The following is a 22,898-nucleotide window of genomic DNA, read 5'->3' on the forward strand; positions in this document are numbered from 1 at the left end:
AGTGTCGTTGTATCACAAAATAACTTCTGATCATCTCGTTCGTCTTCATTACCACAGGTCTAATCGTCTTTGCCGGTAACATTTGGCAACCAATAACCTTTTTTTCAAATGCTCATTGAATTCTATCTAATATAATGTTGTCGACCTCCATGGTCGAGTGGTGTGTACACCGGTTTTCATGTGTACGCCACTCTGAGGTCCCGGGTTCGATTCTCGGCCGAGTCGATGTAGATTAACATTAGTTTTCTATGTTGTCTTGGGTCTGGCTGTTTGTGGTACCGTCGTTACTTCTGATTTCCATAACACAAGTGCTTCAGCTACTTACATTGGGATCAGAGTAATGTATGTGATGTTGTCTCATATTTATTTATATTTATTTATAGTTTCTGACATACCTTCACAATAATGTAATACAGAATATATTAACAATTCTCATATTTCACCGCCCTATCTGTTTCCTTTTCTAGATACCGTTAAACAAATATCTGGAATATGAAAAAGGTTCGTATAAACAATTCAAACTAAATACGCCTATTTGAAACTTCAGCATTCTATTTGAACTTGCCAGCAGACATCGCGTAATGCTAAGCACGCTGAGGATATAATGAAGGCATTGTATGCCCGTCGGCGAGTGACGTCATTATGTGCAACTCTCTGCTTTGGCTTGCTTATATAATACGTCACTACCAAACCGTGATTTATTGGCGTTTTGCCACTTAAATAATGTTCTTTGTTTTATTGCAATTAATTCACAAATCAGCAAACGAAAGAAAAAATATTTTTACTGACACTTTTCATATAAAAAAAATAAGCGGATGCGTCCTATAAAAGTTCATGACCAGATAGATTAAATATATAAAAATAGAGAGAGATTAAAGCAGATAGCAAGGGTCCAGCACTATGGAATTATTTGCCATACAAAATAATATTCAAACCAATAGAGAAAAAAAAATACCAATATTTTAATCGGGCTTTCCGTCTTAACTAAAGTTCTGGATCCTCTAATGTATAATAATAAGTACTACATTTGTTGCCATTGGTGCTGGTTGAATCGTTATTAAACAAATTAAAAACAACAGACTTGCCAACTTTCTTAAATATGTACCAAACAAGTGTAAACATTATTGTAGTCTGAGAAGAATCAAAGTATGGACATTGTTTCACGGTTAATACTTCACAATTTTGCCTGCTTTAATTCAAACATATCGTGATAATTGCTCAAATATAAATGTAAAATTTTATTATTTGTTGTCCATCTTACATGACTCAACGCTTCAATCGATTATCCTGAAATTTGGCAAACGAAAATTTGAGATACGCAGACGAAGGTTCGTGTAATGAACGAATCATGATAAAAAAAAAAAATTCATATAAACTCCACGGACATAAAGCAAAAGCCTAATTACGATTAGATTTATCTTCATCATCACCATCATCATTATCATCATCATTTATTAATTAGCTATTCAATCCAATGTCGAGACTTTTATCGTTTTGTCTTAGTTCCTATTCTAGTGGTAAAAGTATGGTAATAACAAACTCTTTTAAATATACGAACATTAATCATTACATTACATATGACATATAGAACGATTATAGCTTGTAATCATGCATTCACCGTAAATATAATCGAAGGCAGTTGAGTTCAATCTTTAGTTGGGAGAATTATAAAAAAGGTTTTATTATGTAGTTAAAACATTTATGTAATTTAAATTGATACAAATAGAAAACATTCGAAATTCAAACTATCAAAGTTTTGCTTTTACTAGAAACATTTTATAAAGTTACTCAGATTATACAAGTTTGTTTAATAAGCTTTAATACTTTTACCATGTATAGCCCTGGGCGTTTCGAATACGCAGCGAAGTGCCTGTCAGACTGCAAGATAAATCACTTATCGAACAATTTATTGGCAGAGGAACAGATTCAATTACAAAGCTGAATTTAATAGATGTTCTAATAGTATTGGTGTAACCATTGTTAGTGTCATAAAGGATGTATTAAATTCACTTCTCTGAAATTTAGATATATTAAGTGACCCCACTATAAAGAGGCATGACATAAAAACGGCTGACCCAATTTTTTTTCGTAGATCATTACTATTTTAGGAAAAGAAATAATAATTTAAAATTTCCCGTAATTTTTTTTTAATTCTTATAATACTATTTTACTACGTTTCTGGAGCGACAATTTTACTTTAGTTAGTATAAATTAAAATTATGATTTGTTTTAATTATCATAAAATAAAAAAAGTATATATGTATATCAATTTATTAGAAAAGTTGAAGAGTTGAAGTCGTAAAATGTTATAATTACATGTAATATACTTGCTATTATATAAGCAAAGTACATGTTAATATTATATACATAATAATACGTTTACAGTTATCAAGCTGACGTTGCCCAACTAATCGCCTAGTCAGCACTCGTCGACAGAGATCAAAGTGCCTGCCATTTGCTACGATTTATATCATTGTGCAAGATTTATTAACTACGATGGAACATTCACTTAATTGACATAATATCGAATAATATATTACTTATTCAGATTAAGATAGACTGTTTTTTTTAACCAATAAGAAAGCACCTAAGTCTTGATGAAAAGAAATTCGCTAGACAATAAATTCGACCCAGAATCGTATGTTCGGAAGTAGGAAATGACTCGACCCAAATGACGGAAACAAGTTCAGCTTATTTGTACTCATCCCGGATACACTCTAAGAGATTTCCGTAGCTATACTAGAAATTTCGTAACAATTGTCCTCTTTACTACCGAGATCGAAATAGCGGATAACATTGCACGTCCTCTAACTTATTCTATTTATAAAACCAAAAGAGAATAAATGTACGGTCTATGGATAATGCGCACTTCATTTAAACTAAAATCTTGAGAAAAAAAAGATGTTAATAATCTATATTAATATATGTAATATGTATCTATTTTATTTAAATTAAACTTACAACTTGGATATCGATTACGATAAAATTCCATAATATATGAAAAAATGATTCATGTAATTATTTGATTTTTTTTTTGTGATCATATATTTCGTCGATTCGTATCGATAGAATTTACATTTCAATGTTTTTTTTTAATTATCTTATAAAATAGCAATTCCAAAGAGCTTATAAGAGCTCATTCAAATAAAGTATATTTAGATTTTAATTTTTTCTTTAATCTCATTCACCTCATTGTGAATACATCTCATCATTCTACATTGTCTAAGAATTTTTCTGTGGCACGATTTTCTTTCACATTAGCTTCCTTGCCAGCCTTCAGTAGACGAGAAAATTTTGAATTTCCCTTATCGCTTCTCGTTCGTATTCAGAGCACATAACTTCAATTTTCATTCTTAGTGATTGTTTAGTTATATCCCTCACGACTTCACTGCAGTTTAGGACCGCTGTTCTCGCTCGTATTTTAAAATAATGAATTAATGCAAATTGCTTTATTTCCTTTAAATTTACATTACATATTAAGAAAATATATTTACTATCCTATTAGTTTAGAATTGTGTTAAGGAAATATATTCACTTGGTTAGGTTACTATTCTTACGTTTTTATTTACTTTAGTAGGTGAAATAAATAAATGTAAATAGCTGCTAGCATACTTGCCACCATTCCACTAGTTAAGATTTATACAGTAAATATTTTAAATTAATATTCGTATATATTTAAGCTCTTAATGTTATTAATACTTTCACACCGTCTGTTTTCAGTTATTTTGCAATTTTATTTTATAGCTTTTTTATGTTAAAAAATATTTTATCAACAGAATCAACAGATTTTTAACATGTGACGTCCCGTGACAACCGCGTTGCTTTGTGTATCGAGTTTCGTATTAGACTATAATAAATTCTAATAATATTACTGAGAAATTTTACTACACATCATTTTTTTATTGAAATAAATAACATTTAATAATAATTTCATATATACACATAAATAATTAAGATGAAGATACCAACTTCTCACTTAGTATGAAGAAATCTCCATTTTGAATATATCTAATATTTAGTTTGATATTTCATTGTAAATAAATTTAATGATTCATAATCAGCAAGTAAATATGTGCTTGTAGGCCGTTTGCTATATTTCTATTGTGAACAGTAGGTATATTAACGTGAGATCTCAGAAGTTCTCTTAAAAATCTTTACAAAGGGGTGGCCCTTTGTAAAGATTTTGCCAGAACGCGATTGCAAACGGGCCCTTGTGAAGTTGAGCTAAGCTAAGGGTCCGGTCACAATTTGAATGAATTGATAAATATAAAGACCTATTCTATACATCTATTATTTTTACACTATGAAACGGGACTAATGATCGATAATTTTTTTAGCAATTTGTATCAAATTTAGTATGCTTATCTTAAATATACTTACATATAATAGTTTATTTACAAATAATGTCTTGAAAATTCACAGCAGCGCGATTTACAAGTTATTTTCTACCTCGCATAACCACTCTGTGGAGCCAGCTTTCGCCGGCGGTTTTTCCGAACCGATTTAGGAACCTTCAAGAAAAAAGCGTACTCCTTCCTTAAAGGCCGGCAATGCACCTGCAAGCGCCCCGATGTTGCAGATGTCCATGGGTGGTGGTGATCACTTCCCATCAAGTGAGCCTCCTGCGAGTTTGCCACCAATAACATAAAAAAAATAATTAAATCTGACTTATAAAGTTGTCTCAGGGCTTTTAATAGAATTCAATGAAAGTTTATTTATTGAATGAAGCGACATCTTCATATTATAACATCAATTTCAAATGAAAAATAGACAAGCTAGGATTAGAGTCCTGTCAAGTTCCTAATGCAATCCATAGATGGCGCTTAGCAAAGTACTGTACGCCATCTATTGTATTTACATACAAACTCATAAGGACCGACTCTCTTCCATATTTTCTAAAAGTTGTAATGCTTTTATTGCCAGAACATAAACTATTTTACCATTGCGTCTATTTCTTTTCAATTTAAATATATAATATTCATATTTTACAATTGCAAATAAAAAGGTCGATATTATCTTTCCATACGACTTATTACTTGTGCACGTACACTGCTGGAAAGACGGTTGGTTCTTTTAAGAAACAATTGAATTTCTAGTACAACACAATATTTTATCAAGTATATGAATGGAATGAATTAAAATGAAATACAATTATTTCGAGGCGCATAATAATTTATGATATATTTATAGTAAATACTAAAAAATAAGAGTACAAACAGCTTGTAACGTCTCATTATGTATAATGAGAAAATCAGAAGGTTGTTACTTTATTCTTAAATAAACATAAATCTTATAAAGTACGAAGTTATATAACATATTTAATGTAAAAGTGAAAAGTATGTAAATATCCCAAAACTCGGCATAGATTTCCTCTCTCATCTTAAGGAAAATATGTTGCTCAATTTCACCCTCCACGAGCTTGTCCGTTCACGATATTATCTTTCACCACCGAACACGAGTTGTATTTCATATACAACACAAGCTGAAAACTCAGTAAATCGTGCCCAAGTACGATCTCCTAATCTTCGCTTAATATTCAGGTATTCTATCTCTCGTCTACATCGGCTAATTTAATATGTAAGGTAAGGAGTTTTTATGCATGTGTAAGGAGTTTTTATGCATCGCCCTCCCACTCGACGAAAAATAACTCTTAAGAAATGTGACATTTGGCTTGCCATCGGTGCTATAGTGCTGATCATAGAGATAATCTTGATATTATTTTATTATTGAAATTTGCAGTATTTTTTATTATATTCTTTGTGTTTTACCTCGCTCCTGGTTGCTAATAGTACAATATAATTAAAACTCTATCATTAAAATTCAGCAACCGATGTTGTAAGCATTAATTATACCCGATAATAAAACTAAAACGGGATACATTTGATATATTTATTTTATTAAACATAATTACATAATCTCATTTGCAAGCAACGTCAAATAGTATAAAATATTACAAATATTATTTATTGAGGTACATTTATTATGCCAACAGATAAATACTTAAACTTTTTATAAAAAATATAAGTAATTGTGAGACATATTTAAATTTATAAATACATAACAATCTTAAAAATATTTAAAAATCGAAGTGTTTTTATGTAAATATATTTAAAGACAATAAGACTAGCATAGCGTTACACTTACAACAAATATCTTTAGATATTTCACATTCATCTCAATTATCTTAATATTGCACTTTTTAACTAAAACATTAATTGTAATTTTAAGCCTATAATACTAGAAACATTACATTTGACGAATGTAAAGAGAAATTAAAAAAGAAAGGTAAATATAAATCTACTTATTACCTGTAGCACCTGACAGTTGCTAAATATAATCTGTACCTTTTTGGCACAGATAGAAGCAAAAAAAAAAAGAAAATGTCTATTACATTGAATTGACATTATGTCATTGATTGACATTTGAAATAATAATATACATCTATTCGTGGAAAAATAGCGTTGTAAACTTTGGTGTTATCGTAACTTTGAAGCATAATTAAGTGGATATAAAGAGTTAAATAGAATAGTGTTGTATTGTATTAGAAACAGTAATAGATTATGAAAATAATTATGTTTGTATTGCATTATAAAGCAAGCTATTATGAAATCGCATCGAATATGTAGTATTGTAGAACGAAAACCGAGTGACGTGTCAAAGATGTGACGTCAGCCTTCAGGCAGAAAAATAAAGGGCCTTGTCGTCTTGATCTTGACATCTTCTTTCAAGATGGACGATCTTGGGTGGTAGCAAAATTTGAACTGTCAGTTGAAAATTTGATGAATTTCATAATATTTTGTGGATATATAATTAAACTTGGTTAAACAGTGTGCATTTATATTTATTTAAAATACTTTAGAAAGTGGTCGATTATAGTAAGCAAATCAAAGGTTTGGTTATCGTTCTATATATGTTGATACATATATTTGACGATAGTATGGTGACCACCGAAAGGGATTAGTGTAGAAAAAAACTTCTTGTTACATGGATATTTGTGGTAACTATGTGAGATTATTCCAGCAGGGCCATTCTGTTAAATGACACTTCATACATCACTAGTGAACCGTTTTAATATGAACTTATGGTTACACTACATTTTTGCGTGTATTCTGTTAATTATTTAATTATTCTGTTATGAGTTTTAGCATGTTTATACAGAAAAGTTTTATTTGGGACTAACACTATCAAAAACGGTACATTTTTACCTTATTTTGACAGTGTCGTTTTAATGACAGTTATGTTCGGAAGCCGATACAATATTGTTAGGTTATTTTTTTTATTAAAAGACATAAGTCTATTTAGTTATGATTACGGCATAACTGCAGATATCCAAGGTAATTCCCCCGTTGTTCTAAACCGGTGCCAATCGTATAAGAACTTGCCAATAACTGACGTTATAAGCGCCAGAAGGATCAAATTAACAATATTAATAGTACTTATCGGCATTTTCATGTCATTGTTCCGGCAAACGTTGCCTAGTGACATTGTACTTATCTGCAAGAGAATAAATGATCAACTTTAATAAAACTATTCAGTTAGTTAATAAAAACTCAAAACATTCTATGTATGTAAGTCTCATTTTTTGTTTAAAATAAGAATAATCAATTTGTAACTAAGGGTTTTTATCAAAGAGCACGTATGGTCATTATATACAATCAAAAATGAAAATGCAATTTCATTCTCATTTGGCTTTGGCCTTTTTTTTCCGACGAAATGATTGGAATAGTATGAACTGTTCATGACTAATCAGTCATGAAAATAAGTGTCAATAACAGAACAATTCTTTAAGATATTCCTCTGAAATCATTATGTATGTTATGTGAGCATTTTTATAAATCATGTAATAGATAGCCCCGCAATTGAGCCTCGTGGTAAGAGGTAACCACCGCCCATAGACAGTGGCGCTATTAGAAATATTAAACATTCCTTACATCACACCTATGCGACGCTAGCATTGGCAAAGATCTCTTGCAAACGTAACCTGCACAAGTAACCTACACAAGATCACTCATCCTTCAAACTGGAACACAAGAATATTAAGAATTGCTGATTGGCGGTATCGAATGTTTATCTAGCGTAAATGGTTACTATCTACCCTGAAAAGAAGATACCTGAATAACATAAGGATCCTGCCTTATGTAATTCAGTGAAAAACTCCACAACACAATAATATCATTGACGACTCATATTATTAGGTTGTTATCGCATTGTATTATCATCACAGTCATTGCTACTACTATTTTAAAATGGTAGCAATGACTTATTATTATTTTACCCCTTTAATTAAACCTTAAAATTGTGTGAGGACAACAATAGTCCCAAAATATTGTCGATTCAATAATGCTGTATTGTGAAGCTCGCTTGAATGAAATATATTTCATTTGATTTGGATTTGATTTATATCGCCAGACGGCCTTTAACCATTTTACTATTGACACATATAATTGGGCTATTGCGTCAGCTTAAAAACGTGTCTAACCTTTTCTATATGTTAGAATAAAATATATTTTCAATAAATTTTCGTACACTGTGGTGTAATAAAAAATTTTTGATTTTATATCCAATTGATCACCATTAAAAGGTATTTACAGGATGATTATAATACTTAAAAAATACTGAATCAAAGTCACCTGCTCTTACAGCCTTATTCAACTAAGCACTGCTTTAAATTTCCTTAGTCTGTAAATACTGGTAATATACGAACCCGTTCGGTGAGCCAGCGAAAACACATCGCTACCATTAAGGACGTACACTCATTTGCAAGTGCGGTTTTATATTTTTTTATTATGAAATTGAAATAAAAATAGGAGTATTGATATTCAATCTAAAAGATAATTAGTATCCGTTTAACTTTATGATCAGGATTCTATAATTTCAAGCACCTTCACCACTGACACATACTTGCATTCAAACTTCTTTTTAGTAACGGCCGACTGAAGGAATATTTTCTGTTTGTTATTGTTTATGTCGTAGTAAGCTACAAGAATAGAGTAAATACTACGTTTTTATGATCATAATCACAATGGGCTTTGCGTGATTTTTTTAAATAGAATATAGTTTTATGAGTAGGATATATTTTAGAGTACGTCATATTCAGGACACAGTGCGTAAAGCAAAATTAACATATCTTCAACTGACAGTGAAATAGGAGAGCATATATTGTGAGTCAAATATTTTTAAGTTTTACGAACAAACATATATGTTTGATTCAATATCAAATGCAAGAATATTTTATGAATAAAGAATAAAGACACTTATTGATAGCAAGGATAACACTACCACCGTATGCCATATAAAGTTTTCTAAACCGTTTCTCGTTACCCAATGCAACGTCCGATTACATAAACAGCATAAGTATTGTTATCAAAGGTTTCAAGTAAATAAAAAGAAACAATAGGTCAATAAATTGAAACTTATGTCAAACACATTACAGAGGAAGTTGGTCTCGAAACGATTATTATTAAACAAAGGTCCATTCAGTCACTAAGATTTTTGAAGTGCACACTTACAATCGCCGTGCGCTTAAACAATGTGCCTATTATTACTGACTAGCGACCCGACCCGACTTCGCGCGAGTGCAATACTGATACTAAATATACTACAGAATTTGTTTATTTACGACGTCACATTACAAATTTCTAAAATTATCAGTTATGCTTTGTAATATTGTCAATGTTTTGTATACAAAAACATTCCTCTCGAATCACTCAATCTATTTAAAAAAACCGCATCAAAATCCTTTGCGTAGTTTTAAAGATTCAAGCATACATATTACATAGGGCTATAGGGACAGAAAAAGCGACTTTGTACTATACTATGTAGTGATGTCACTTAATTTGTCGATATATTTAAATAGCTTTATTTTTCCATCATGTTCCTTTACCAAATTAGCTTAACCTTCCTCGGTTCTTCGGGTCATATTGACCCGAATCTGATGTTTAACTGGCAATAAAAGTTGTAATTTTTAATATAATTTATTAAGACTTCAGGACAATTATTAATTATGTATTCATTCTATATCAGTACTGTAAAATTATAGAAAAGTCTCTTATCTTAGCTAGAATAAGTTTTTTCCATATGAGGTTCCTCGGGTCAATAATACCCGAGTATGAAAAAAACCCTCGGGTCACAAAAGCCAGTGTTCGTTAACAATGATGCTTTGTTGAATTCTAAGGATATGGTTACAATTTATAAATATTAGTCAAACCTCAATCATCACTGATTGTGTTATTGTTGAAAGTAAATTGAGAAAAATATTTGTTTACATCTGCATGCGGTTACATTACATTAGTTTCGTGAGACGATTATTTTTATTTGATTCATTTGTTGTTTGGATCGGACGTATTCCGCTAGTGTTTGAAATGGCTCACAATTTGACTAATTCTATGATTTCGCAAATCCTAAACTACGATATAAATTCTGAAGATAAAATAGTTAGTGAAATGGAGAATTATCCTAAACCTGTGTTTCATCTACTGTTGCATTCAATTCAAAAATGGTTCTCTCAATAAAAATGTAATTCTGTTGAGCACAAATCACAAAAAAAAAAACAGAAATACATCATTCAGAGCAGAAGAAACCAAAAATGATCATGGACAAGAAAAGGTGCTGTAGACTTTCTAGATAAAATGGCATCGGTCTATAGTTGTGACAACAAACAAGAAGGTGGCCAATAGTTATATTTCATAATATGATTGATATTTCATGTTTCTATGCTTTCTTATTATACCGTGACACCCATCCAGACTGGAGACAATTTCTAGAGAAATTAGGCATGGGATTGGTAAATGATCACATCGAGCGTAGGCAAACTCTTCTTAGGACAAATGCTTCGCGGGAATTAGTGCTATGAAGTACGAATACAGTCAGATGTAACCGAGACAACTAATAATTCAACTACTCAGAGTTGTAATAAAAGGAAAAGGTGCAGTGTATGTCCATCTTCAAAAGATGTAAAATCTTCAAAAATCTGTAAAAAATGTAAGAAATACATAATATGACTAAAACATTCTGAAGTTTTGAGCCTTTCGTGTTGCCAAGATAATGAGCAATATACGTATAATATAGTCGTTTAATGTGATTTTATTCGTATTTAATAAATATGATTTAAAAATATTATGATTTAAACATTAAATTTTGTATTTAATTCAAAACAATTACTTCATATTTTTGCCATCGGGTCAATATGACCCGAAGGCCTCCAGAGTACAGTGTATTTGAAGAACCGAGGAAGGTTAAACCTTCAACTCCAAGAGAGACCTTGGAGATTTGAAATAGCTGTAACTATGTTTTTTATAACATACCCTATACCCTACGTTTTTTGTACTCCTTACAAGTACTTGAGACTTAAAAGCGTAACAAATAAATAAACAATCTTACTTTCATATATTTCATCAAATTCATTAGGATTATATTTATTACTACGTGTTAGATTCTTGATACCACACAAAATAATAGCAGCGGTTTATTCAAAACAGTGTTATGTTCTTTACTTTACTTGTTGATATGTACAAGTGAGTTATATAACAATGTCTATTAATTTTAACGTTTAATATATATTTATTTAATATACTGTATTTATTTTCAAGAAAGAGAAGAAAGTATCAGGATCAGAAAGGATCGCTTAAAACTGTTAAAGGGGTTAATGTAAAAATGTGTGTTTCCCCTTGGAAATTTAGGAATGTGAATATTTAAGAATTTAAAAAGAGATATGTATCTAAAAAAGTTCCAAAAATTTCTTAAAAATAAAAATAGGGAATTTATTTTCTTAAAACAATTTACCGAAAAGTGAATCTATATATAACTTATCGACTAATTATTCTTCCAATTAAATTATTCATAAGTAATAAAAATATAAGTTAATGGTAAAACTTTGTCTATTATAATATATTCTATAGCTAAACTAGTTTGAAGGGTGAGTGATCGAGTGTAAATTCAGGCACAAGGGACATAATACGTTTTAGTTCTCATGATTGGTAACGCATTTGTAAGACAAGATTTCTCATAACACGAATATCTATGAGCTGAGATGGCCCAGTGGTTAGAACGTGTGCATCTTAACCGATGATTTCGGGTTAAAACCAAGGCAAGTACCACTATATATTTGTCCTTAATTTGTGTTTATAATTCATCTCGTGCTCAGCGGTGAAGGAAAACATCGTGAGGAAACCTACATGTATCTAATTTCATCAAAATTTTACCACATGTGCATTCTAACAACCCGCATTGGAACAGCGTGATGGAATATGTTCCAAACACTCCTTAATGGAAGGGGAGGCCTTATCTCAGCAGTGGGAAATGTACAGACTGTTACTTTACTTTATAAAAAATATGTTCAACTCACCTGAACAAAAGAAATAGATTTGTCGTCTGATTTAGCACATCTTATATCTGTTAAGTCCCGTATCACCCTCTTATATTTCAAGAGCAACCCTTGAAATCTCGGTATAAAGTGGCAATCGCATCGCCACGGATTGTGTCCTAAAAACACATGCATTATATTGTTGTTCCCTTGAAAGGCTTTATCGAAGGCGTACACTGGTATCTGAAAGATAAAAATTACATGATAGTAGTCAGTAGAATAATAAGTTGAAATTCTTGTCTACCACTATAGAGACTGTTCTAAAAAAATAATGATGTATTTGTCATCATTTAAAGTAAAATAGTTTTTTTTTTATTTACTAGCAACCCGCCCGGCTTCAAACGGGTGTAATGCTGATTCCAAATATACTACAGACTGTCTTACAGTGTTCACAGTTTTTCAATCATTAGATAATGTTACTATGTAACATTACATAGTTTGCAATATAATCGCAAAAATGTTTTATGTTAGTGTTTTTATAAAAACGTATTTATTTACGATATCAGATTAGAAACTCCTAAAATTAGTATACTTTATTGTACATGTATTATAATATAAAAACCTTCCTCTTGAATCTATTAAAAAAAACCGCATCAAAATCCGTTGAGTAATTATGAGACTTTGTTTTATACTATGAAATGAAGATTTAGATTAAATAATGTCGTATAGCATAAAAAGCTGTTTAATTACCCTGTAAGTCTGTACGCAATGTCAATCATATGTTTTTAATTGAATTTAATCATCGAATATAATCATCACAAGAAACATTATAAAAAAAATTATTAATACTTAACCAATACTTTGGAATTTCAAGTATATATAACAGTTATATATGAGTCTGATTTGAGTTGCTTTATGATTTAAAATGTTATGTCATCTGCTTAATGACAGAGTACAAAAGTTTAAAAGATTAACAGTAATAGAAAATCCAGTTCCCCTTACTTTTAGTATTAGTTATAATTCACCTGCTTCAACATGTTTCCCCGGAGACTTAGAACTCTAAAAGTAGTAAACCACTCAGATCCTTCTAGTTCCTTGACGGTTTGAATACTGTTGTTGTCAAGGTATAAGTCTACCAGCTTCTGGTACTGAGGATTTTGGACCAGCTGTCGAATACTGCTTAACTGGAAATGACAAGGAAACATTATAAAACATTGTTTTAGTTTAAACATATTTTCAACCAAACTAATTTCATTTCAAATTCTTATTCGTTCTCATATTTTATTTAGTAAGTCCACATATGTCCATGTATATTATGTGTTTATAAAGTCTAAGAGTGTACTGGCAAATGGTCAACTTTATGGTATGTAAACAGCACATAGAGACATCAGTTTTAAATATTATATAATGTTTAGAGAACACGTAAGGCATACACAAAATTTAGAATTAAAATTAATATTTATCTCAAGCTCCTAAAACGCAAATTAAAGTGAACTTAGATAATTTCCTATTAATCTTGACCCTTATTGGTCGCCTATTGTGTCATCGCTGCCGCTATCCAATGAGCGTTCAGATTTAAACCAAAATTTGGCCAAAATTGGACCATTTTTGCAATGATGATTACTGAACAAAGTCGTTCCCCCTAGACATCATTTTGTGATATATAAAATAATTCTACTAACGTTAATGCGTAGACAACAATGGAATCTGAGATTCAATGACTTGACAAGTCAAGCCATTTAATTACCCCCTCAAACCGAAATACAGCACAAAAAGTATAACGGTTTGGCAATAGAATAAATGGTAAATATTCAAAAGTTATGATTATAGTTTTAAAGTCTGTTTAGTAAACTAGCATCGTATTTTTATCAGACTGTCTTTCCAAATTATAGAATATTATTGGAAGAGATGGCTAATAAGCCATAAGTCCGCCCCTTGTACAACACTTTTAATGTACTACTTTTGTATTTTTTTTTAATTATTTTTTTTTATTTTATTAATTTTGTGTTCCTTTTTGTGTTTTGTTTGTGGTGTGCAATAAAGAATAATTCAAATATTAAATTCTGAATTATTTAGTCATATTTTTATCGAACTGTCACATATTTTTTTACTTTAGTACCACGAATTTCGAAATATAATATACAAGTGAATACAAATGCAATTTCGCAACGAAATGCTTGCAATCGCTTTTAATCGATAACAAAGGTACGAAAAATTCCTTGACCAAACAAAATATCAGTTCTCCAATTACGCAGAGGAAGCAATTAGATCTTGTTACATGTGTGAATCCAAGTGACATGATTGGAAGGAATTATGTTTGCGATCAGCGAATCAGACCACACACACAAATAAAACCCTCATTTCATTACGTCGACGCGGCACTTCAATGCAAACATTTGTGTTAGTAAGTACTATATACATATACATACGTTTCTTATTACAAAAAAATCTCTGTTACAAATTTAAAACAACCAAAAAAGGGACGTATACGAGGAACACCCAAGTAGTACGAAGTTGTTTTCGCTATATATTACTTATTAAACAACAGATACGATGGAATCGTTTGAGAATCTCATAATCGAATTACTATGTATTATCATTATTCAACTTATCGATCATTAGATAACAGTAAACAGACCGGATTATTCCGGTTATTAGACAACAATGAACTGACCGAATTAAAACAGATTCGGCCCACGGGTTCTAAAATGCAATGTCTAATATACTGGCTCAATTGCTATATCAAAGGCAATAACACAGCAATACTAAGTTCGTGAAAATATAACTATAACTTACTTACTATGGGATACCTTTTTGCATAATATAGAAAGCTCTTACTATTAACGATTTATTAATAAACAATATCAAAAAAGCATACATACTTTTATTAAATATGTATATGTATGTATATTGTATATATTACCTTATTTCCTTCAAGACGAAGAGTTGTAGTACTGGGCGGTAAAGAAGAAGGAGGGCTCTCTAGGTTTCTCTTTGAACAATCGACTGTGATTAATGGAATCACTGTCCCTTTACGATCAGAGACCACGTGGGTCATTGCGCAAGCACAAGGATCCGGACAAGTCTCTCGCACCATCTAGATCATAAATATATATTGTTGGAATGAACAAGCAACATCGGCGTCACTTATAACAAATTCCCTTAAAAAAAAGGCGGGAGTTTTGCGGCTGACAAATTTCGGATCGGCATTATGATTATAATAATAATAATAAAGTCATTTATTTTCTCTCTTCACAAAAATACTATAGACATCTTACATACATACTAGACATACATAATAGACATCTTACATAAGAAGACATTTGTGAGAGACTGGCGCCCGTGATGGGTATAAGAATACCTATATTACAGGTCTCCAGGTCTTTATGTCTGTGTAGTGTGATTATTGATGGTTTTTTGTGTTGTAGACTAAATGTTTTTCTTTTATGGTTGATTGACTGTTATTGTAAATTCAGGATAATTGTTTTAGAGGTTAGCCTACTTCCTACTTCTGGTTCTAAAAATATACTTTTAAGGCAATTCATCATTATTCGTCATTATTAGTGGATACTGATTTCTAAAGAGGATAAATGATTAATTTTAAATTCATCCTTTTAAGGATAACGACTTTTCGGATATCCTCTGCATGGGTATCTTGCATATGCTTTTGACGGTATGACCTTTGCGGGCATCCAGTACATTAAGAGAACTCCCGCTAATCTTTACGAAAAGCGCCTACGCCTTTTCCTTAGTCACTAATAAATTATGTTCGAGGCCGGGACAGAGACACTAGTACTATTGGACTATTGTTGAAACCATGTACTATTAAAGGATAAGTAAGAAAGCGTAACTACAGACGCAACGTACGTAACATTAAATCCATGGTTCTGGGTCCATACGAGTTTAAGGTTGGTTGGTAAAAGTTTTCTTTACTAACAAATTGGTTATTTATAAGAGACCACGTAGCATTACATAACCTAATTATTTGTAAGCCGTTCTGTTGTTAAAACACATATTCATTATATTTCTATGAAACTATTACTCAAAAATCGTAAAGAATATACAATTATATAATAAAAACTGTAGCAGTATATCTGTACGTCGTTACGTCACTAGCCACTTGATAGTCACCTCAAGCGCATACCACAACTGCACGCCATAATTACATTGTAAATCATTCCATAGGCCACTCCAAGCGCATGTCAACAATTATGCATAAAAAACTATGTTTTCGAAACAAGATAGGCTCTGGTAAGAATTGTTTTAGTCGCCGAAACTAGACGAATATGTATATACGCGAAACATTTTTTAATAAATATTCCACAATCCTGCTCGATACTAAGGAGACGTTTTATTATACTCAATATTAATTATAATCAGCCATATAGTTAGGGATATACTAAATGTTTATAACTTCAAAATTGCGCATCTAAGTGTACAGTTTTGATTCAGTGACCCAACTTGCATGGTGTACTAACTATGGAGCATTTTTCAGATTTTTTTTTTGTATCGGATTATCTATGAATTTAGCACAGGGTAGCTTAGTAGCTTAATTGCGATATAAATAGAAATCGGAGCAAAAAACATGTTCTCACAGAACAAACATCTTCTTAAATTATTTAATTATTATTATATTTATTACCTTTAATTATTCTTACACAATTTATATCCATAATAAAGGTAAAAACAATCAGAAATTGCCAGTGATTACCCATAAGTGTATACCAGTGCTCTCTTAGTAAAGAAAAGTATTTTTGTTATTACAAGCCAAACAGCGAGGAAAATGGCCTTTTCCAGTACAGGGATTCAACGACTTGATTATGTCCAAAGTACTTGTGAGATGCTATGAGCAACTAAACCCTGATTTGATATTATTCTATAAAATTTTGTAACAAAATAAATTGTTTTACGAATTAAACTGTCTAAAAGGAAAGGTAGAATTGTATAGCTAATGGACAGTGATTTATTGCTAAAAGTTGTACTCAAAAAAAGTATGGACCCTTTTTACGAGTCCTATTCTATATAGGGATATTTGACAAATGTCAATAATAAACTTCTCAAATTCTCTTGTCTTTAAATTGTTTTATTTTCAATACGTTGTACTAAATAGCACCTCTCACACAATATTAGGTAAAGCTCATTCTCAGACCGTTTATTATCAAAATTGACTTAAAATACTACTGAGATTCTTCGTACTGAGTAGCGGTCTATTGTCCACGCAAGCAAATATAATTGACGGCTGTTAAGAGCAGCGAATTATCAATTATTATTACTCGTAGACATTAGTCTACGAGTAATAAAAAGTTAACTAATTGATAAGTACATGGAAGATATTTAAAAATAATAACATTGGGGATACTCATTAAAGTAATAGATCACAACACAATTATTTTAAATAAAAAATCGGTAGAAACGGATTAACTATAGTATTTAAAATGGTGATGATTAAAAGTACAAATGTACACGACAAACAATTTAAAAAGTAGCAGATCCGGGTATTAAAAAATTACCAATAAATTCCAATGTTAATGGATCTCTAATTGATTTAGAAATAAAGTTCAGTTTAGGCTGGACTGCGTTTAAGGGACAGGTGATTGTGTGTTTGCACCATGGATCGCTCTCACTCTAACCTTTTCATTTAGTTTTAGGAATCCTTTATCCACTGAGGATAGTCTTTATGTGCCTCTGTCAGGTCTCGAGCGTCTCCAAACAACTCTACGCTTTAATCCCCTACACCACTACGTGCAATATCGTGTACAACAAAGCATTACTGTAAGAATTAAAATAATAATTGGGATTCTATGGACAACCCACTTTTTTTATTTTTTGTATAAATTACAAATACATAACTTTTTACCAATGATGAAATTATAAATTTTAACCTCGGTAACATTTAAAAGGTTAGTCATAGCAATGAAAGTCTGTCTGATGTGGTCCGAGAAGAAAATAGCAGATAAACATTCGTTTTACGGTTCGCTTGTTTATGGAAGCGCATCCTGATAACTCGCGTCTGCGGTTGGGAAAACCAAACCGACATTAGTATCTCTAAATTATATTGTATGAAGTCATAAGTGCGTCATAAAATTATCCATAGACTATACTATCCAGAGACTTGGGGTCATGAATACGTTACGTTTGACAGCTACGACGTGATGAATAATGTTAACAAAATGGAAAAACATAAACAAAACACTGCAATGACAATGAGTTTAATATGTAGTTTTATTTCTCTGTGCTCCTTAGATTAGACAAAATAAGAGTTATCTCACAAAGGTTTAAAAGAGCTGGAAAAATGTAGGAGATGCGTGGTAGTATAAAAAACGACGGCATTGTAGTGAGCAGGATTGTGCAATATTTATTAGATAAATGTTTCGGGTATAATACGGCACAACTTGGATGTAGCATCGGCAAATTCAATAAAACCGATTATTGCCGATTTATACAACCAATAGATAGCTCCCTATCGCGCCATTCGACGCTAATCGTCGCTATAGATTCTCGCGTCAGTGACGTGTCAAATTAACCAATATATTAGGTCATATGATATTACATGTTATTACGTTTGTATAAAGGTTATAATCACATACGAAATAAATATTGATAATTTGGGATAGCGTACTTAATTCGGATGTGATCGGTTTTACGCTGCGATGCCGATGCTGAATTTTGCCGATGCGACGTCTAAGTTGTGTGGTACTGTACCTATATACAAAAGTTCCGGTGACGTGTTTATGTAGATGGCTCTTGGAGTGGCCTATGAAGTTATTTAATATATAATGAAGATGAAGTATGAGCATGAAGTGGCTATCAAGTGGCTAGCGACATGACGACGTACAAATGTATTGCTTAAGTTCTGTGAGGCGCTATGTAGCTCGTCACATACTCGTAATTCTTCCACTTGAGTTTAGAGACGTGACGCTTAAAGTTTTTTATTTATTTTATCCTTATCCTTTCCTTACTACTATATAAATCTCTAGAATCTGTCTGTACACTCAATTTTTTTGTCGAATTTCGTCATAAGTATTCATTTTATGACTGACTGATATCAGCGAGCATGAAACTCGCTTTAATGCTCCCATGACTCCTAAACTCACAGCTGTAATTGTTAGTATAGAAATTACAAAGCGAAATATTGTTACCACTAAGCGAAACAAGGCAAGGTGTCGCTAAAACACACTGACCGTATGACGATTACTACGATCGAAATAAAAAACTGGAGCTACACTCTTCACATTACCTACAATGCCACAGATGAAACAGAATATCGAAACATCGACGAGAAATACGCTGCGTCATACAAGCTGAGCTACTGAAACATCACACCAACAAGAAATACGTATACAAGTAAATAAAATCGGAATTTATTCTTTGAGAGCTACCGAAACAGTTAGTCAACGTAATGATCAAGTTGCAGATTTTCGGACAAGAGCATCTTCATCAAGAGCTTCTGAAAAACGACGAGCGAGGCCAACGACTGGGTTGATCAACGATAAAAACAGACTATATCAAGAACTAGAACCAAACCTAATAATTTAGCCTTCAATTACGGTATAGGTTATTATAACAGAGCGTCCAGATGGCCCAGTGGTAAAAACGCGTGCATCTTAACCGATGATTGCGGGTTCAAACCCAGGCAAGCACCGCTGATCCATGTGCTTAATTTGTCTTTATAATTCATCTCGTGCTCAGCGGTGAAGGAAAATATCGTGAGGAAACCTGCCTGTGACAAATTTCATAGAAATTCTGCCACATGTGTATTCCACCAACTCGCACTGGAACAGCGTGGTGGAATATGTTCCAAACCTTCTCCTCAAAGGGAGAGGAGGCCTTTAGCCCAGCAGTGGAAATTTACAGACTGTTGTTGTTGATGTTGTTGTTGTTGTTATAACAAGATGCATCTCGATCTGTCACGCTATCAAGTTTAAAATAAACTGTTTCATATGTGCTGCTCCACTAGCAAACTTTATTAACCGTAACTGGTTGAACCACCAGAACCTCTTCTTTGTCGTCAACTGTCAAGTGTCGTAAATGTTATCAACTGTTTCAAAAAATCATTGATAACATGTACGCTAAGGTCGAGAACGAATAAAAACTACATTCGATACAACCAATTAAAACTTCGAGTCGAAGAGTACTTTCATTTACGAGATACAATACCGAATGAGAGAGTAGCTGTTGATATTGGACAAAGAGCCATACTTCCGTCTTCGTACACTGGAAGTCCAAGGCATATGCACGATATGCCAATGTCCAGCAGTGGACAAAAACGGGTTGATGTATGCCCATGGATGCTTTGAGGTACGGTTGAAAGTTTCGACGTGTCGGTGTGATGCAAACTTTTACAGACTATAGAAATTTAAATAATAAGGTACAATCAACTTTACATCGACAACAAATAAGTTATAACTTTTGAATTAATTAATATGAAACTTAGCTACATATATAAATATATCGTTAGTATGCTATTGAATTATAGAATACAATACATAAATGTAAAATAGAAGCTACTACACGCTCTACCTTTAATGTGTTTCTTGTGTGATAATTAATTTGATCCGTGAGGGACGACCGAACTCATACAAGCATGATTTCCAACAGGGTTTTCGACAATTACTGTATTTAGCAACTCGCGCTAAGAACCCATTTTGAATTAAACAGTATAATTTATAATTCTCAACAAACTTCAACCACAAGTTTCATGATAATGATGAAAGTGAAAATTTAAAAATTCATTTTGATGCGACAAATGCCCAAGAGACCACATGAGCCGAGATGGCGCAATGGTTAAAACGCGTGCATTTTAACCGATGATTGTGAGTTCAAAGCCTGGACAAGCAACTAAATTTCAGACTGCTCGATGGTGATGGAAAACATTACGCGGAAACCAACATGTGTTTAATTTCAATAAAATGTGTAGATGTACTAATGAATGTATAGATACACATGTAGCCGAATTTCATTGGTAGATTACCAACCCGCATTGGAACAGCGTGGTGGAATATGCTCGAAAACTTTCTTCTCAAAGGGAGAAGAGGCATTAGCCCAGCAGTGGGAAATTTACAGGCTGTTAATGTGACATTAACGTAATGCCCAGCGAAGTGGGTGGGTAAAGCTTGTATAATATATAATTATAAACCAAAACTCTATTCATATCATTACAGGACCTTGTTCCAAATCGATATATTCCAAATAATAATCATATAAGTCACTCAGGGTGCAACAAAACAAATCCACACTTTCTGCCTGATGGCAGAAAGGTTGAGAGCACGTAACGTGCGTGTCAATGGCGCTTCCTTGATCAACTTGGTTCCCGGGGGGCACAGCTAGCATGGACGGTCGATGTCTCCGCCACACATATTTATCTAGGGCGCACAGACTCAACTGGCTGGACACATCAGCATTATAGACTACACCTCATAATACAAGTTATGGTAACTAAGACTCAAAACTTGCTACCGTCCATACGTCAACTTTTCTTATGAATCAAAATATGAAACTTAGCTACATATATAAATATGTAAGCATATCGTTAGTATGCTATTGAATTATAGAATACAATACATAAATGTAAAATAGAAGCTACTACACGCTCTACGTTTAATGTGTTTCTTGTGTGATAATTTGATCCGTGAGGGACGACCGAACTCATACAAGCATGATTTCCAATAGGGTTTTCGACAATTACTGTTTTACCCGTATTTAGCAACTCGCGCCAAGAACCCATTTTAAATTAAATAGTATAATTTGTAATTCTCAACAAACTATGTTAAGATTTAGGTTCAACAAGATTTGCTCGCAACCTTGTACGCGTTTGAATTAAAAAAATATATTATTGTAGCCTAAGTTACTCCTTATTACATCATTTATCTGCCAGTGAAAGACCCGTCAAAATCGGTCCAGCCGTTCCATAGATTGGCCGGAACAAACAGACAAACAGACAAAAATTGTAAAAAAATGCTATTTTGGTATATGTGTACCATGTAGGTATACATAAACAATGAGTAAAAAAGGGCTATTTTAATATTATAAACAGACACTCCAATTTTATCACACGTATAGATGTATCAATTATTTGTTGTTGTTTTGTTTTTTTTTAATTTTGGTATTCAATTTAAATCGAACTTAAATGAAACTTTTTACCCTCAATTGCTTCCACTATAATATCTTTATCGTTTAAACTGGTTTTTAATGTTATTTTTTTATTATTTGATGATCTAGCCCTGAGTATTATTTTCATAGGCTAGGAAAGAGCATCTTTAACAAAACACTTCTCAGTTGTCTATCATTGAAATATATGCGTTTGTCGTTTACATGCTCCAATATCACGCTACCGTTCAACTGATCCTTCAGTTTTGAATTACGTCTGTTTTATATGCGTAGAGTACATCTTCGGTAAGTTGAACTTGAAGAGACTCGAAAAATTAATAGTTGTCAAATTATGTACTTAGAAATATTTTGTTTTATGAAGATTAACTTGAAAGTTTTTATAAGTCTATGTTTGACTAAAATAATAATAATTTTCATATACTAATTTCAAGTTAAGGAAATGTTATAAATAAAAAAACCCAATCCTTTTCTAGAATTGTTACTAATTTTT

The 22,898-nt window shown here is 32.1% G+C and overlaps 1 protein-coding gene across 1 annotated transcript in view; it reads right to left on the bottom strand.

Moving 5' to 3' along the window:
- Positions 1–7,279: 7,279 nt before the first annotated feature.
- LOC124534475 (protein singed wings 2) overlaps positions 7,280–22,898 on the bottom strand; it is a 35,938-nt gene continuing 20,319 nt past the window's right edge. Inside the window, exons 6-9 of the mRNA XM_047110371.1 lie at positions 15,225–15,398; positions 13,327–13,485; positions 12,344–12,544; positions 7,280–7,494 (exon numbers count right to left, since the gene is read on the bottom strand). Coding sequence (XP_046966327.1) covers positions 7,309–7,494; positions 12,344–12,544; positions 13,327–13,485; positions 15,225–15,398 — 720 coding nt within the window. The 3' untranslated portion in view covers positions 7,280–7,308. The remainder of the gene's footprint in view (positions 7,495–12,343; positions 12,545–13,326; positions 13,486–15,224; positions 15,399–22,898) is intronic.

This window comes from Vanessa cardui, chromosome 12 (assembly GCF_905220365.1).
Source record: "Vanessa cardui chromosome 12, ilVanCard2.1, whole genome shotgun sequence".
NCBI lineage: Eukaryota > Metazoa > Arthropoda > Insecta > Lepidoptera > Nymphalidae > Vanessa > Vanessa cardui.